The 19,036-nt window shown below is 45.1% G+C and overlaps 1 protein-coding gene across 2 annotated transcripts; it reads right to left on the minus strand.

Moving 5' to 3' along the window:
- Positions 1-348: 348 nt before the first annotated feature.
- On the minus strand, positions 349-18,937 carry abat (4-aminobutyrate aminotransferase). 2 transcript variants are annotated; one of them, XM_040191811.2, is made up of 17 exons: positions 18,734-18,937; positions 18,291-18,342; positions 12,953-13,068; positions 12,323-12,420; positions 12,202-12,231; positions 11,951-12,068; positions 8,926-8,975; positions 8,166-8,246; positions 7,978-8,070; positions 7,111-7,173; positions 6,944-7,007; positions 6,592-6,740; positions 5,818-5,955; positions 4,568-4,735; positions 3,903-4,049; positions 2,394-2,505; positions 349-1,951 (listed from the first exon to the last, which is right to left on the minus strand). In XM_040191811.2, exons 3-17 carry the CDS (start codon positions 13,020-13,022, stop codon positions 1,830-1,832), a joined length of 1,503 nt encoding a protein of 500 aa, XP_040047745.2. In that variant the 5' UTR covers positions 13,023-13,068; positions 18,291-18,342; positions 18,734-18,937; the 3' UTR covers positions 349-1,829. The 2 variants fall into 2 exon arrangements, with proteins under 2 accessions (XP_040047745.2, XP_040047747.2); XM_040191813.2 differs by lacking the exon at positions 18,291-18,342 and having other exon boundaries at positions 18,734-18,865.
- Positions 18,938-19,036: the final 99 nt, after the last annotated feature.

Genomic DNA, 19,036 nt, shown 5'->3' on the forward strand with positions numbered 1-19,036 from the left:
AATACACGTGCTGCAGCATTCTGAATCAACTGGAGAGGCTTAAGAGATTTAAAAGAGCAGCCTGATAACAAAGAATTACAGTAATCCAGTCTAGAAGTAACAAACGCATAAACTCACTTTACTTTGAGGAAGTGACACAAGAAGTGCAATGAGGTGTGGGCTTAATTTTTTAACAACCTTCCCACCTTTCTTCAAAAAGTCTAGGCTAGCAAAAGATACACATAGACATTCATATCATTTAATTATTCATTATTATTGTTGACATTTTCAGGTCAAAGTGGACTCGATGGATATGACGAGTTAGTTTTAAACTAAAGGAGCTTTCAACCTCAAGAAACTCAACCAGTGTACTCAAAACTTTGTTTATTACCCACAAATGGACAACAGTTAGAGCCATCTAAAAAAATTACATTGATAACCATGTATCTCGGATCACAAGTGATAATAGTTAATGTCAAAAATGATTAAAGAAGGTCATGATGGATACATGGAATACCGACACTGTTGTCATCACCATCATATTGGACACATGGACACCCTGCAGTTCTTTCTTCATCAAATCTCCTTTTAAACCGATGTCTATACAAGATTCTGATCCCTGTGTAAGTTATGTAGAACAAATTACATTTGGCTAACATAATTTCTGCAAAATAAATGTAAAAAATGTACATAATATTCATATATATATTTATGATGAGTAATAATCAGAAAGAAATGAATGACTACATGTTTTATTAACTGCTACACACTTGCCCAAAAGCTCCACCAAACAATGACCAAGGTCTTACGTAGGTGTTCAGTAAGTGAATCAGTAGAAGAAGAAAAAAACGCTTGGTCAGAGAAAATGTATGCTGTAATGTTGTTCAAGCCTTTATGATCTACATTGTTGTATTGTTTATGATCTAATTGCTGCTCAATGAACAGTTTGCTAATAGGCCATCGGTGTTTGGGTCTGTCTCCTGCACTGAGGGGCAGACGCAGTGGGAACCTCCGGTCAGGCTGAACTAGAGAAGCCTTTCAAAGCTGGATGCAAACTGACAATTCATTCTGGCAACATATGAAACCTTTGAGTTCAACTGAGTTTACCGATGTCTGCTCCCAATAGAGCATTAAAAAATAGGATAATACAAAAATTAGCACATGTAAGTGACATGCAGGCACTAAACAATCTATGACATTGTCATGGTCCATTTAAGATTCATATTTTTTCTGGGCTATAACATTTCAAAATTCATTCCTATTAAGAGCAACACAGAGTCATCACAAGGACGTTTCTAATGGACGGCATTAAATGACATGCAGGTCATAGCTGTAATATGTGCTTCTACATTAAGCCTTCCCTGACACAGAATGGGTGTCTTCTCCACACACATACTGTACATGCTAACTGGAATCCCCCCAGTGACTGAATGTCATACATAATAATCTGTTCTGAGCCAATCAGTGAGGTTGATTAGGAGTTGGGATTTCCCATGTCTTATTTACATTTATCTAATGCTAGAACAGGGTGGGAAAAGGTAGCGATGTACAATCTGGCATTGATGTCCTCCAAAATCAAGTCAGTCTGCAAGTCAGAGATGAGAATGATTCTGGACTTATTTCCATAGCTCTGTTTTACAGAGCATTCTGGAAAATTCTGAGTTCAGCTTTACGGCAGCACAAGCAAAGAGGACATCATTTCTGGCTAAAGAGATGAGGATTGGCTAATAGATCTGAATTCTGAGTAATTGTGGGGATTGTGCTTATCACGACACAGACTGTCTGGAGTTTCCTCCTTCCATTCTGGATTAACTCAGGCTCATGCAGTCTGGTTCCTTCATGGTCACTATTTATTTGTGCTGGGCCAACACCTCGCTGAAGATGTTGAGGAAGATGTGCACGTGGTATTCCTTGAAAACCAGCGATGGACGGAAACGGATCGACCGATCCCCACAACCTCCCAGGAGGACACCTGTCAATGGCAAATACTGTTACAGGGTGTCCACAGGGCACAATTGAAAATGCAGCGTACTGCGCTCTTCAGGAGTTTGGACTGCTGACTTCAATTTGCCAAGTTTGGACTCCAAGGAATCAGGAATCAGGAAACATTTATTGCCAAAATATGTCAAACATTTGTCGGATGGTGCGTGACAGCAGACACAAAACAGACAATAGACAACAAGACAGCAGTGCACAAGTAATAAAATAAAATAAAATGAAATGCTAATGCAATGGGTTAGTAGAATAAGGCTATGTGTTATTATAAAATAAGAGAATAAAGTTAAAGTTAAAAATGTTTAAATATTTAAAAAGTTAAAAAATATTAAAAATAAAGTGCACCATCGAACAAAGGAAGGTGAGTTCCAACCAGGAGAACTCAAATCCCAACTAGTAAATGGTGGTATACTTCCTACCTTTATCTCTGGCCTTGAGCAGGATACTGCTGCGTGTGGCATCATCACAGATATCAATGGCGCAGAAGGTTCCCTGTCCTCGAGCTCGGCTCAGTAGGCCGGGGAACTGAGCCTGGAGACCAGACACAGGAAAGACATGTTTACATACAGCGAGGCCATGTTCACACACATGTATGCTCATGTTAACATCCGTGTATGCCCATGTTCACATCTGTGTATGCGCATGTTCACATCCGTGTATGCGCATGTTCACATCCGTGTATGCCCATGTTCACATCCGTGTATGCGCATGTTAGCATCCGTGTATGCGCATGTTCACATCCGTGTATGCGCATGTTCTCATCCGTGTATGCCCATGTTCACATCCGTGTATGCCCATGTTCACATCCGTGTATGCGCATGTTCACATCCGTGTATGCCCATGTTCACATCTGTGTATGCGTATGTTCACATCCGTGTATGCCCATGTTCACATCCGTGTATGCCCATGTTCACATCCGTGTATGCGCATGTTCTCATCCGTGTATGCGCATGTTCACATCCGTGTATGCCCATGTTCACATCCGTGTATGCGCATGTTCTCATCCGTGTATGCTAGAGCATGGATCGGGCCGACTTTTTCTGTCCGAGTCCGACCCGAGTCCAACAGCCGTTAAACTATTTTGTCCGAACCCGACGGACTCAATGCCTTAACTGTTTTTTTTAATAAATAGCCTGCCTTTATTAAACTCGGGTATCAACAGATAAATATACTCGCTCAAACAAACAAGCGCTGTTTGGGAACCGAGGTTCTACATCATGGGAAGCAGACGTTGACTTCACTACTTATTAAGATGGAATGTTCAACGCCTTATCGCGCTGATGTGTCCGAGCCCGACCCGAGCCAGACTATATTTTCTAAATATTTTTCCGAACCCGGCCCGGCTCGACCCGTCGGGTACCGACGGGCTTGGGTCGGGTATCCACCCTCTAATGTATGCGCATGTTAACATCCGTGTATGCCCATGGTCACATACACGTTGGCCATGTTCACATACATGTAGGCCATTTTAACATACTAAGGCAGGTCAATAGGAAAAAACGTAATGCAACACTATAAAAGTGTTTTATTCAAATGTAACTTCAAGTGAAAAGTGACAAAGAGACACAAAGTACATAAATGAACAATAATCATCAATCATGATTAGTTGTGTGTGTGTGTAAAGTCTGAATCTTCATTGTCGCCAGTAACATTTAACATGTAAATAGTAGTACTAATAGTACTACATGGGTTATATTTTTAGTATCTCAACACACGGGATGTGACTACAGTATGTCATGGCAGGTGTGTAGGTGCAACATCGCAGGCCAGGCCTTCAGCTCGTTCTGAACAGGCATGTTTCCAATGTACCCTGGCGGGATAAGACCAGGGAGACGAGCGGCTAAATATGCACAGCAGCAAAGGGGTGCACACAGAGACATAGTGAAAACACAAACAGCAAATAAAACACAAGTACACGCACACACTACCTGTAGGTCATAAAGGCCGTTAAGCAGGGCTTTCCCAGAGCGGGTCACCTCCTCCAGAAGGTTCTCTCTGCGGATCACATTTAGAACCTCAGCCAGGAGCAGGTTCTTTGATGGGTCGCCCATCCACGTGTTGAAGATGCGATACGGCTGAAAAAAGATACACGAGCAAACATACTAGTAAATAAACACTCAAAAGATCTTTTTTTTTAAATAGTTCAGAACATGTTCACAGTTATGTTTGTTCATTTCAGACAAGCGATTGGATGTGGCTCCGCTTCCTCCGATGAATGCATTCCTCCTTATTGTACAGTAACCTGCCAGTATGCACCCCCATAGGACTTTCCCCCATTTTGTACTGTTACAAACTGGAATTCAAATATACCTGTATAGACCTCTACCCATTTGATCACCACAACATGCACAGAACTCTGAAGGTGCCAAATACCGTTTTATTGTGAAACAATAATGAGAACAAACAAGTCTAAATCTGTTGGATGCACAAGTCTTCACCCTCCTGAGTCAATACTGGGTAGAACCCCATTTAGCTGCAACTACAGCTGCAAGATGGACCTCTGCCCCACTCTCAAGTGTTTTGCAGATTGCAGAAGAAAAGTCCAAGGGGGGTGAATCCTTATGCAAGGTACTGTGAAATGCCAATGACTAACCTTATCAGCCTGTAACTCATCTCTGTGGTAGTAGCCTCCAGTGAGAAGCTTCTTGCTGAAGGACACAATGTCAGCAGGGTCATCCATGCCCCAGTGCTCATGAGCCCACAATTTCCCTGTGTTCCCTCCACCGGTCTGGACTTCATCCACGTGGAAAGCACAGCCATGCTGGGGAGATACAGGGTCAACACAGTGAGCTATGCAAAAGGGACCAAGGCAAAGAGATTAAGAAGGCAGTAGGAGGAAAGGAAAGAAAAGAGAAGTTCTTCTCTTATTGACAGCAGAACCAATGGATAAGAGGATTGAGATGGAATACTGCACTTATATTATCATGTCGGTGATGAGGTCCACAGCTTACAACATCAGCATCCCAGCAGGGAGACACAGCTTGCCTCCATCTTTCAGTATCATGCACGGGCTTCCTGTAGCTGCTTGCACCAGTTCGGCTCAATTTAACGTCCAAGTCACTATTGCATGTTCACTAGGGTCTGTAGTAGGAACCCTGAGTCTCGGGTGTGCAACATGCAAGCTGGTACTGAGGCTTGGAAATCTACAGTGTTTGGCTACACGTGCCTCATGTAATATACATGTCATTCTAAGAAGGGACCAGACAACACCAGGCCTAGTTTCAGCGTCCAAAGTGGGGCTGGATCATTGGTCTAAAACCATTTACTTAAATAAGTGTCTTTTCTCTGAACATTATTACATGTCATTTAGCTCAGTGGTCCCCAACCACTGGGCCGCGGACCGGTACCGGTCCGTGGGCCGTTTGGTACCGGGCCGCACCACAGAAAGCTTATATATATTTTTTTTCTGAAATGTTTTATTGTAATGTAATGTTTTATTTTGAAAATTGACTGGATTTTCTAATTATGTGCTGATTTAGCTGACACTTTTATTTTATTTATTGCACTTACAGAGGTCAACGATCTCAACGTACCCTGTGAATTCACATCCATCCCAGTCTGGTAATAGGATAATATACATTGATATATTGATATTGTGATATCAGACTATATGTGTTGTTAGATTTTGGACCTCACAATATGAATATGTATCTTTTCTTGGTTTTAGAGGCTGCATAACAGTAACAGAACATTTTCTGATCTCACTAGACGGCTCCAGGTGAATATGTTAACAGTATTGATGTCATCTTTCTGTTTGAAATGGTATTTTATTTATATTGTGTAGCACAACAGCACTTCTTCCTAGTTGACGCGCTTTTAAGGTTCTGTTGCCATAGTAGTTACCTTGCGTGCGATGTTGCGGAGGTTTCTGAAGAAGTCTGGGGAGGCGTGGTTATCTCCACCTTCAGCCTGGATCGGTTCAATTACAATGCCAGCCACTGGCTTCCCCTTCTGCCTCCATTTCACAATCAGGTCCTCCACCTGGAGACACATACACACACACAATTAATTATACATTATCATATCAATGGAACTTACACATAAACACTAACAACACAAACATGTTGACACGTGGAATATGGGATGTGTGTCGGGCACACTGTCAATACCTGCATAATCAAACTGGAAAGACCAACAAATACATCATGTTGGACCGTGAGTTTAAGGTATTATTTTTTGTTTCATAGCTTTAAATATGTATTAATCATTAACCGATTAGAAAAATACCTTTACAAAAGCTTTAAATATCATTAAGGATCGTTACAGGCTTTCTTCCTATTACACAGCACAGAAGATACTGTAGGTTTTCGAATCAACAAGGAAATACACACAGGTTGATTCTTTAGTCACTTCTCAAACAGCCCGATGAATTCCACACAATGAAACTGATGACGCAGGTAATTAGCTGCACTGAGGTTCTGCAGACAGTGGATGAAGGAACCTCTGCTGCTCCATCCCCATGGACGGATGCAAACTCTACAATCGACTGCTGTAGTTATGTTAATACATTTATCCAACAATAAGAAAATCAAATGGGGCTGGAGGATATTAGCTTCACCCACACACACACCCACACACACACACACACACACACACACACACACACACACAGCCTACCTCCTCCAGACAGCGAGCCTCCTCCTGAGCGTTCTCTCTGGTGAATTCCTCCAGCGGGTACTGCAGTTTTGGAAACGGAGCGATCGGCCAATCAAACGATGGCACGTCCAGCTTGTGGATCGCTTTAGAGTGTGTCGTTGCCAAGCAACCTTAACGATGCAGAAACATCGTTAGCCATGAATCACAACAACAAGCCGTTTTATTCAACGGTGGTTCAGGTTCACATGTAGTGCTGAAGTGCTGAGTTGAACTGACAGTAGTTTTCCACTAGTAGAACATGTCAGAGTACATGTTATACATGAATGTTTATTCACATATCCAAATGACAACAAGGAAGCAACCCATAACATACCCATGGTTCTTCCATGGAAAGCTCCCATGAAAGATAAAATACTGAGGTCTGGACAACCTGGGACCTGAGACAGAGAAACAGCAACAAGGACCAAGCAAAGACACGTTCAGTACAATATATGTGGAAATCTCTAAATATTCTGATATGTATGGAAAGCTGTGACACACCTGGTTCACCATGCAGCTGATGAGGTCTTCCTCAGACGGGTTGTTGTGGCCTCGCTCCTTGTTCTAAACACACAGATCCCGCTACACTTAGATCATATTCAACATCTTTACTTGATATCTTAAGATACACTGGCAAACATACCCATGAAATATGTGTAAAACATGAAAGCATGTTGGAAAGTAAAAGGTGTGTGTTTCTTGCAGCACATCAGGGTTGTGACTAAATCTAAAAAGGCCTTTTAATGGATCATCAGGTGAGTGTGTTTCCCGTCATGGGCAGTACTACGTTTCCTTCAGATTGCCTCTACTTCAGCTGTGCTCAGATTACACGTTTTAATGGATTGGATTGCATCTTGCATTATTAGAGCCTAAATGTACATTTGTGTTAGTCAAATGTTAATTACCCAGTCAACCAATATGTCATTTGTAATTTATATTTTGTTTCCTCTCCTCATTGTTGTGTAGGATTTCCATGGTTGTAGATGTCGCTCTGTTAACGTGTTCACAGGACCACAGCTTGTGTCCTTCCTGCTCACGTTAGCATTAGCACAGCTACCTGCTAACGCCACCGGCCATCACGCAGGCCGGTGGCCTCCCACTCACTGGTTCTCTGGTTGTGTTCAGAGCTGCAGGAGAAGATGCTCATTGTCCTTTAGTGGACATCTAGAGGAAGGATTTAGCAATATTCTGGAGGGATGGTGTTGCAAGCAGATATCCAGACAAAGATCAAGGATTTCCATAATAAGAGCTGCCATGCTGTGCAAAGGTTACTGCTTCCACCCATCCGGAGCACGTCTGGCTGTGAGGTGACTGTCTGGCCCCCTGGTAAAATGGCCGATGGCAGCAGCAGTAGTAATACTCACTCACCCTGTACAAGATGAACATTGCTTTGTAAGCATTCTCATTGGAGCACGAGCCGCAGGCCATTGTCTGAACCCGGGACATTCCACTGGGAGCCACCTGACGGCAGAGAGGATGGATTTACTGCTAAAATCATTTATTACCACGATATTATCTCACTTTGTCCAATATGTTTGACTGTGCATGTTACTAACCGAGAGAAGACTCTCTGTGAGTTTGTCTGGAAAGTTCTCCGGAGGCAGGATTCCCAAAGCAGGTCGGTTCACGAGTGTACTCTGGAAGACAGACGCGTTTCAGCACCACTGAAGCCCAAGGGACACTCAGCAAAGCCACGCAGCTACACATTTTAAGTCCTTCATCGGTTGAGGTGGGTGACTGTGGGTGAGCGCGGTCGTCCACCAATCAGAGGGTTGGCGGTTTGATCCCAGGCTCTGCTAACCCGCATGTCGATGTGTCCTTGGGCAAGACACTTAACCCAACATGGCTCCTGTAGCTGCGACTACAGTGTGTGGATGGTAGTTGCTGATGGCAGGTGTCACTGTGCGTGGTTCTCCTGTCATCAGTGTGTGAATGGGTGTGAATGATGTCATGTAGTGTTAAAGCGCTTTGAGTGGTCGGAAGACTAGAAAAGCGCTATACAAGTACAGTCCATTTATCATCGATCACAGGCCACATTTACTGCGGTTTGATGACATCACCTATTGTCTAAATAACATTCTGAGAGTGTGAGCCAAAATGTTTTTCCATGTTCTTAGCCTCAATGTCATGCGCTAGTCTCCCACGATGCCCCTGGAGTCATGCATGAATCATTTATTTAGTAATATTTTGACGTGATCCTGTTTAGAGTTTAGCTTTACTAGGACAGTGTCATCCGCTTGTACACTGGAACACCTTAACACACCAGTTCATAAGCTGTGGGGAGGATACTAGTGAGCTGGAGTGTGGGACACCTACCAGACTGCTTGGATCGGACATCAGCTTGATGAGAGCCGGGTGGTTGTAGCCTGGGGGGGGGACAGAGGGACAGTGGGCGTGTGCACAGGAAGCAGTGGAAATGTGGATGGGACAATGTGGGGTCCGAGTGGAGGCCTCTATTCTGGTGTGTTTAACACACATGTTTACAGTATTATTAAACTAACAGTAGAGAATCTCACAGCCCTCTTTAATAAAAGCTGATTGTGTTTAATTAAACTCGAGGGCCTTTATATGCTTGCATGCAATCAAATGTCGGAAATTATTCTTTTAATGTTATAAAATTATTGTGTAAAGTGGAGAGGAAATGTATTCTCCAACTACACTCATTTCCACTCCATGGCGTACAGCCATATTTTGGGCAGACTGTTATCCTGATGGCTTAGTTCACATTTTACATGCCGTGACTGATCTATGTAATAGCCATGTGATATATTGAATCCATGGGTTGACTGTGTATCAATGTGTGTGTTGTGGCAACCCTCGGGCGCAGCACCCTGGACAGCGCCTCAGGAGACTGCACAGGAGCAGAGATCAGCACCAAGGTCAGGGGCAGCGACTAGCAAGGGGTCAGGTGACCAAAAGGGGAAACGTCCCGCCCCCACCTTTTTATGTCTGTTGAAATAAACCGTTCCCTTTTTTTGTGCATCCGAGTGCTATCATTTCACCCACACCCGTTGGTTGCCACAGTGTGTTAAGTTAGCTGGATAACAGTGAATGGCCCCATTGGTGGGTTAAAGATACATGCTAACCACAACTATGAATATTACACATTACCCAACAAGGTGAATGGCTAAAATGGCTCAAATTTGTTGCTGCTGTCTTCTGCTTTTTATTTCCTACATGTATCAGGGTTCCATTGTAGCAATGAAAACATGAGATGATTATGGAGCACTGGCGCAGCGTCGGGACAACAGCAATTCATAAACTCAACTCAGTTTGACACATTTGTTGATTAATTATATGAGTGACTAATCATTTATTTTTTTTAAGTTATGTGCATATTCTCGTTTTCCAAAATCAGTAAATGTGGTGTTTTAAGTGAGAGGCACATTGGAAGGAGAACTCCTGCATGTGTTGGAAGCTGTGAAAGATGCTCTTTGTAGTCAGCATACATCAGCACGGAGGCTTCCAGGTTGTACTTGAAGTATCTTTATACTAATTCCAAGACAGGCAGAACATTTGAGTGGGTTACAGCTAAACATCGTGCTAATGCCCGCCTTGTTCTCTGAACACATGGCAATAAAGCTTTGAATCCTTTTGAATGTTACCTAAAGTGTTCCACTTCCAACCAGCCGAGGGCAGCGCTCCACTTGGGAGACCTCTGTGCGTATTCTCCGTCTCCACCGTGGGTTCTTTTTCCAGCTGGTACACTTTAGAGTCCACTACATGTGTTTCACATTATTCTCAGACCTGTTGTGTAATCCAGTGACATCAGGCTGAGTTCTGAACAACAAACACAAAGTTTCCTTTCTAAAAGCGTCTCACAGCTTTGACCTCTGTAGCTGGTCGTTGTCATTGGTTCCTGTACTGAGCTCCTATGAGGGCAGAACTCGGAGGACCATCACAATCTCTTTACGTGAAATACCTCCACTTCATCCGTAGGAGATCACACGCTCGTCCCTTTATCAATTGAAGGAAGTTTGGGGAAAATCCGTGTTATTACCCTGCGGCCTGGACCAGAGAAGTAAAAAATCCTTTGGTCTCCTAAAGCTTCTATTTCCTATCCATTCTGAGGCAGTGAGCGAGCGCTCCCGGCCCCCGTTGTCCGGCCCTTTCAACCACTGAATTAATTACGCGTGAGTTTTTTGGCTCCAACAGAAGCCCTTCTGTCAGAGAGGCCCTGAGGCCTGAGCTGAAACCACAAACTGTTAATCAGACCGGAATACTGCTGCCCAACTGCAGTAGTGCTTGGTCTCTGGACAAAGGCCCGTCCCAAAGGGAGCACCAACGCATTTTCACATCAGTCTAAGACTTCAAGACTATCAGGAAGGATCTAGTTTTGGCAGCGTCATCTTGTCCACTGGTCAGTGTCTAAACTGCAGATGTTGCTGGTCAATGATCCAAAGGCAAAAGGTAGAGCCATGCTGATGTAGAAGCTGTACTCTCTTGCGTTGTGTATTTATTACCAGCACACTTGATTCACTTCATGGCCGGAAGCGGCCGTTTATTTCCACTGCATATGAAGGCAACCTGGTGATCATGGGGGGGTTCATGTCCTCAGAGAAACACCTCGGGGCATCAAGCTTTGTGGCGTTTAGACACAGACTAGTCGAGTAGAACCTGCAACCACCCCTGGTTCACAGTTCTTTCCCCACACAAACCAACACGACAACAACCGAACAGAGACACCAGCTCCGTCTACATGTGACCTGGATCTTATGCATTACAATCAGACCCACAGGACCACGCCTGGAGGCTTGGGACCTGTATAAATGTGTTTGTTCAGTTGGAGCACATTTCTATTGGTGCATAATGACCCTCAATCAGGGAAACCGTACAAACTAAAGCCAATGTGTGCCCAGCCAACAGTTCTTACCCGAGGGGGGAGCAGAGAGTGGACCTACGCTTAGCACCACCTACACAGAGAAGCTGCTATCTGACGGTTATGGAAGCAGCCCTTTGAGGATGCGTTGCATTGGAACTGAGCGACATGCACGGTTTGATTTTTCACTCCCATATGTCATAAAATGCTGCACAGCAGAAGCGGCTGTGCTAAATGCAGAAGGTGCATTAACAGGAGGAGGTGGAGAAAGCTGCACGTCTCCAAAGTGAACACTGCCGTCCAACAACTGGAGCTGAGCGCCAACTGGTGTTTGGCAGAAGGCCGTCAAGCACGTCTGCACCATTTGAGCTGTGGTGGCTTGTTGCCAAACACGCAAGGTAACAAACTAGAAACACTAGAGTCCACGTGGTGCACCGGCTGCAGTCCTTTATTTATTTACAGTCAGTATTGATAACGTAAGGTTAAGTGGTTATCTGGTGCTAAAGGGTTTTATCTACCTACCGATTGGGATGGAGGAGATCTGAGTGTAGATATCTAGCATGCGGTTGCCGTCCACATCCACCAGGTAGTTCCCCCTGCTCTCATCATAGTTACAGAAGAAGTTGATCGCACCAACATTCTGTGAATAGACGTGTGCTGCATTAAGCACCTTATTCAGAAGGATTCGGTCAAATGTCCCCCTCCTCTCCCCCCCGCAACCAAAACTATAACACAACTATATATAAATGTATAACCCCCCCACGTCAACTCACCTGGATGTCTCCCAGCTGCTTTGTAAGCTCCTACAGAAAACAAGGTCAGTTATATTCACTACAAAGACCTGAAGAGAAGGTGGACTGTGCCCATGTGTGTGTGTGTGTGTGTGTGTGTTACTTGTGATCGTGGTCCAGGAACGGAGGTTTTCATGGAGGGCCCATCGTAGTCATACTCCACCTGGGTCTTTGGCGCCGCCTTACTGACATACCGACAGCCTGTTGGCGGAAACGGAGCAATAATGATCTACACTCACTCACACACACACACACACACACACACTTGCTGACAGAGAGAGTGTGTTTACATGCTGCTCTCCCGGTTATGACCGGTTTTTGTCTGTGACATTGCACATTGTAACATCCCAATTTGGTCCGTGATCGGAATCATTTACTAAATTAGTAAATATCAACCACAGATCATCCGATTGATGATTGACAGGAGAGACGGCCTTTGAGACGTTGATCTCTGAGGAGCCACAACATTGATAATCACATCCTGTTTTTTCTCATTCATAAACATTTACACTGATTAACCAGGTGTCGTTCATCCCTGAGCGCGTTGGACGCGTTATGACTTCTTATCTCTCAATTTAGACCTTAAAACCGATTCAGTGGCGTCCAACACATTCATGGTTTAATAACTGAGTGCAGAGTAAATCATTTTAAAAACAAGATTAGAAGGTTTCAAGGACGTGGATTAGAATGTAAAAGAGAGAGAAGCTGGTCACAGGCTTCATGTGGGATTTACCTGGAGCACTGAGCCACAGGTGCTTCTGCAGGGGGAGAGCAAAGTGACGGCTGATCAATGAGGACGCCATGACGGAGCTGTGTGAGCGCCCGAAGAGTCTGACTCCACCAGATCACCTAGTGAGAGGGAGGGACAGAGAGCTGAGAACCTGTGCACCTTGCTGTTCATCGTTCCAACCTAGTTATGTCAAAGTGACACCACAGCGCAGTGAGTTATTATAGACCTTGGACGGTTCGTTCTTCTGTTGTGCGCGTGTGGTGACGTATCATGGCTCATTTTCTATCAACGGATCGTGATATTGTGAGTTATCCTTGTACCCACACCTAAAGATGATTAATAAAGCACAGCCACTACATATATAGGGCACATTTAAAAGCAGGATACAAGACAACAACAGAATGATAAAGTATGGTCACAATTTAAACACAGTGCCAAAGATGAAAAAATCAAAAATATATTAGTAAAATAAATACAAAGCTCTTTCAACTAGAAGAATTCTTCGGATGTTCCATTTGAGGCTTTTAATTGGCTAGCTGGTGTAACAGCCACATTAAAAGAGTGATTCATAAATAATTATTCCATTTATCTCCTGGGAGAGAAAGCAACAGCAGGACTAAATGTGTGGAGTGAGGCGGGGGGGCTGTCTTATGCAACCCTGGCGGCAGAAACAGGATCATTCCAGATATCTGCTTTCACGCAGCAAAGGAAACCCTGACCCCTGCACACACGCACACACGCACACACACACACACAGCTCGTTTCTTGGCTGCACATCGTGAACTGGATGGAACTGGCTTGGCGAGTGAGTTACACAAGAATGCGTCTTGATATGGCTGGGGGACGTACAGGAGTAAAGTGATGGAGGACGGCTGAAGGGACGCAGCGAGTTGGAACCGGGATGAGCAGGAAGCACACAAACGGAGGACAACACCCCCGGTGGAGCACTCGGGCTGGGAGGATATGTTGGAGGTTTCAGTGGTCGTAACCATAGAGACCATGTCATAATGTAGACGGTTTACTGCATGGTTGTTACTCACTAGTCCCACTGACATTCATCATTGATACACAGTGACACTGGGAAGAATATATGCTGGTTCACTCATTACCTCAATAAATGGTTTATTATTTCAATGGAAAAGTGTGTTGAGTAGAGTGAAAATAGAAACAAATGTTTTCAAATGCTGCACCCCTTTGCACACATTGTGTGTGGCAGTTATGTAAAGAATGAAAAAGAGCGCTAGAGAGAAGTTCAAACGCAGCACATGTTCTCCCCCTCACACACCTTCTCATTCGGTGGACATGAACATGTGGACGATGGAGAGATGTCTCCTGTCAGGAAGCAGCTGTGACTGAAAACAGCCCCGGGCCTCAAACGGTCCGCCGGGCTGTTAATGGAGGCTTCTTGTCCAGGGAAGCGCGGAGACTGAGCAGCCCTCCGTTGGCAGACACCGCGTTCTATCAGAAGCAACTTGCCCCTCATTGGGCAGCTCAGTCAATGTTTCCCTCTGCGGTTGGTAAACAGCTCACTACCACCAGCTGCTACACACACACAACGCCTGGGTCCACCGCTGCAGATGGACGACCACGTCCTAGAGACCACCCAACTACATCGCTACAAGAGCCTGGTAAAGCCTTTACATTAGGATTATTATTTTACATAACACCCCCACCTCCTGTTCAGCAGAGTGCATCACATTATTGTTTATTGTTTATAATATTTATTGTTTAGCTGGCGCTTTCATGCAACTTACAATAAGTGCATTCAACCCAGACGGAACAGAACCAGAACAAAAATGATCAAGACAGTATGATTTCTTTAAGAAAGCCAAAGTACAAAGTGCTAGAAGTAAGTGCTGGTAAAGTGACAACTAGTCCAGGTGTAGTCGGGAGAGGTGTGTTTTTAGTTGCTGTCCATTAGGAACTGATTCCACCATTTAGGAGTCGGGTCATCAAACAGTGGTGATGTTGTTGAGTGTTCAGCTCTCTGTGAGGGAGCAACCAGCCTGGACCTCATCTGAAGCCCACACGGTACAAAAGTACCAATGTTTGAAACGGATGTGGGCAGCTACTGGTAACCAGTGAAGGGAGACTACTGGTAACTAGTGAAGGAAGACGACTAGTAACCAGTGAAGGGAGCAGACTGGTAACTAGTGAAGGGAGACTACTAGTAACCAGTGAAGGGAGCAGACTGGTAACTAGTGGAGGGAGCGGACTGGTAACCAGTGAAGGGAGACTACTGGTAACTAGTGGAGGGAGACTACTTGTAACTAGTGAAGGGAGACGACTGGTAACCAGTGAAGGGAGCAGACTGGTAACTAGTGAATGGAGACTACTGGTAACTAGTGAAGGGAGTGGACTGGTAACTAGTGAAGGGAGACTACTGGTAACCAGTGAAGGCAGGCAACTGGTAACCAGTGAAGGGAGCAGACTGGTAACCAGTGAAGGGACATGGCTGGTAACCAGTGAAGGGAGACGACTGGAAGTCAGTGAAGGGAGACGACTGGAAGCCAGTGAAGGGAGCGGACTGGTAACCAGTGAAGGGGCAGACGGGTAACTCATGAAGGGAGAGGACTGGTAACTAGTGAGGGCAGAGGACTGGTAACCAGTGAAGGGAGACGACTGTTAACCAGTGAAGGAAGACGACTAGTAACCAGTGAAGGGAGAGGACTGGTAACCAGTGAATGAAGACGACTGGTAACCAGTGAAGAGGCAGACTGGTAACTCATGAAGGGAGAGGACTGGTAACTAGTGAGGGCAGAGGACTGGTAACCAGTGAAGGGACACGACTGGTAACCAGTGACGGAAGATGACTTAACCAGTGAAGGAAGACGACTGGTAACCAGTGAAGGGAGCGGACTGGTAACCAGTGTAGGAAGACTACTGGTAACCAGTGAAGGGAGCAGACTGGTAACTAGTGAAGGCAGAGGACTGGTAACCAGTGAAGGGAGCAGACTGGTAACTAGTGATCCAAGCCAGCTAACCAGCTTTTTTTGTAATTTCCTTCCCTGTGCCGATGTGGGGCTTCTTCAGAGGATGTTGCATGTGTATAGATACAATTTGTGATTTCAGGCTGTACAATGAGTTGAAGCTGGCTTGGACAGTACTACAGGGTTGATTATCAACGCACAGCTTCCCTTTTACCTGATTCACGCTCTGTCAAGAATACCATCTGGAGGCGTTGCATGTATTTGGGTATATCCCTATAAATTAACCTCCTGGTGTTTTGATATTCAGACTGCAAACATGATCCAATAAGGAAAATGCAATCAATCCTGTTTCTTACTGAATATAATAAAACAGGAAAGCCCACAGTGATACAACTCTTTCTTATGAAGAGTGGAAGATGAAACAATACCAAATACATGACAGAAACGGGCCTGCACGTTTCCTCTCTGCTTGGAACCGGTCTGGGGTGGTAAAATCAGCTGTCGCCGAGTGACCTGGAATTGCATCGACAGAAAGGCTGTTGTGTAACCACAGCGGCAGTGCGGCCTTATCAAACTCCACAGTCCACTCCTGGGTCTCCTGGCTATCCGATTGGGTCAGAGACAGAGAGGCACATGTTTTCCCACACAGACTTCCAGAAAAACATGGATCAAGAAAGGCTTATGAGTCATGACAGAGAACAAAGGACTCGATCAGGCCGTCGCCTGACAGTTAGAAGGGCTGAGTTAAACCTGAATGCTCTGAGACGGTTTACAACGGCCCTTGTGCACAGGTTCAAGGGCTTTTTGGGACCTAAGGTGGAGCCTGAGGTGCTTTGGCTTCTACTTGTCACTCAGTTAGTGGAGCACAGGTGCATGCAGCACGCGTTCCTCACAAAGAGAAAGAGACACCTTTCCATCCGAGGAGGCTGAAGCGTGTGGAAGGTTCCCTCCCTGCAGTCTTAATTACAGAGCGTGTCCGTGAGCTCCAGGGATACGCCACACTCAATGACAGGAAGTGAAGGAAGGACTCTGGTCTCGTTCCTCTTCATCTATTTATCCATGCTGACATTGTTTTAATAGACTCATCTGGGATGAGAGGATTCTCCTCAACAACTCATTGTTTTCCTTATCCAGCTTATCCAGTATGCGCTACCTCAGCACACTTTAGGAAGAAATGTTAATGGGAAACTGAAAAAGTAACATCCGGGACTGAAACTTTGATTTACGTTTCACATGCTAATCAAAACTAAACTACAGATTGTCCAAGTAAAAAGTGTTTGTTTAGCCCAATCCAGTGTGTGTGCACGAGATGATGGTAGCGTTTACTCCATGAACCTCTTGTTCATGGAGGAAACGCTACCATCATCTTGTAATGAAACGTTAGCATCGTCATGGAGGTGGAAGGGCTGCTCCAAGCCCAGAGCCTGGTGGGTGGAGGACAGTGTGACTCCATTAACACCACCTTTCCAGCATTTGACAGTGCTCTCATTAAGATAATTAAACGCTTCATTGGTCCTTCAAACCCTTCCTTCAACATACTATTTCCTAGGGATGTCAAAATTAACACGTTAATCTATGCAATTAATGTGGCCCAGATTAATGCAATAAAATAACGCAGTTAACGCAACTTTGTTTAGCACTTTAGGCTAAGCTAACTGCTAGGCTACTTCCATCTGAACATCTGCCCTGCAGAGGACCACCACTGTGTCCCTAAAAGACAGTGGTTTGAAATCGTCCTGGGTCAATGTGGGGAGATTGTTGGCACCTCAAACACAGCCGTAAAATGATGGAAAGTTGAGAGCAAAGTGCACGAGGACAACAAGAGTCGCTAGTTCAACATGTTCCACCTCCAAGATGACCACATGTGTGTAGTTTGTGTTTAAAATAACATTAACTAAACAAACAGTGTCTCAAATACACACATTCTAAAGTGATTACTCATCACTTAAAAGATTTAGTCTTTAGGAGAAAAACAAACAAACGTTGAATTTCAAAATGTGTGATTAATTAGTTAATTTTTTGCAGCCCTAGAATTTATTTTGACGCACATTTTCTGTTTTCAAGCAGGTCATAGAGGCACTCGTGGATGTTCCCCGCACAAATCTAACCTGTAAATCTGCATGGTAACCATAGCGACCAGTCACCACTTCCTCCTTCTTCAACATCCAACCCCAACACACCTCTGGCCTCACCTTTGGTTACTTAATCCAAATGAAGGAATTTGTATAAAGCAAATGTGAGTTTTGATTTAAGAGGCACGCTCATGTTCACTCTGGAGACCTTGTGGAGGAGTTACCTTGTAGATACATTATCCATGCATTTTATTTAATTGGGCTAATTATTATTGTTCGTTTGAAGGGATGATGATGCATCCTCGTGGCCTGAGATGATGACATCTCCGCATCCCTTACCTGCGGATGTCTGCTGTCAGATGTGGGTCCAGAGACCTGGAGCAGTGGGGCCCTTTAACACAAAGAGCAACATCTTAAAGCAGCGTGTGTTTGCATGTGAAGTCATGAACACACATGTGGTCCTTCCTGCACGGAGTTACACAAACGCTGCCCCTCTATCAGCGCAGCCCCAACGAGCTGAGAAACGCTTGTTTGTTTCTCCTCAGCTGACGGATCCGGTTCCGACCGGCTCACAGCCGCGGCCGCGCGCTCATCGTAGTTATGGTCTCATCGGGAGTTAGTAGCTCATCACTTGTGTCCATCCGCTGCCCCGATGCTGTAAAACGCTCCGACGGGTCAGCGCCACGAACGGACGTGAACGAGCGCGCATCCGGACGACACGACCGCGCAGGACAAAGTGTCCGCGGGGACACGGAGCATCGCGGGGGGGGGGTCTCACTTACCGGGGATCCGGAGTCTGCAGCGGCGAGGGACGACTGATGGACGGCAGCGGGGAGAGCGTGTCTCCGTGTGTGCGTGCGTGCGTGTGCGCGCGCGCGTCTGGCGCTCAGCAGGCAGGGGGCGGGTCTTCTTCTGATTGGCTCGGTAGCAGAGCTTCATGTGAGGTTAGACGTCATGGTAACGAGTGCTGCTTTGGCTGAAGACACACAGGTAGAACGAGTTTAAGAAGAACTGAGAACACTGAGTTAACGCTACTTCCGTTGTACTCGGTACAAGACACAAGGACAACGCGGCAACCCGCACAA

This window comes from Gasterosteus aculeatus, chromosome 11 (genome assembly GCF_964276395.1).
Source record: "Gasterosteus aculeatus chromosome 11, fGasAcu3.hap1.1, whole genome shotgun sequence".
Taxonomy (NCBI): domain Eukaryota; kingdom Metazoa; phylum Chordata; class Actinopteri; order Perciformes; family Gasterosteidae; genus Gasterosteus; species Gasterosteus aculeatus.

Coding starts and splice junctions, on each gene's coding strand:
- abat (XM_040191811.2), bottom strand. CDS start 13,022: ATGGCGTCCTCATTGATCAGCCGTCACTTTGCTCTCCCCCTGCAGAAG. Junction 8,071..8,165: donor TCACAGAGAGTCTTCTCTCG/GTTAGTAACATG, acceptor CTCTGCCGTCAG/GTGGCTCCCAGTGGAATGTC. Junction 2,506..3,902: donor ACGGCCTTTATGACCTACAG/GTAGTGTGTGCG, acceptor TCTGGTCTCCAG/GCTCAGTTCCCCGGCCTACT.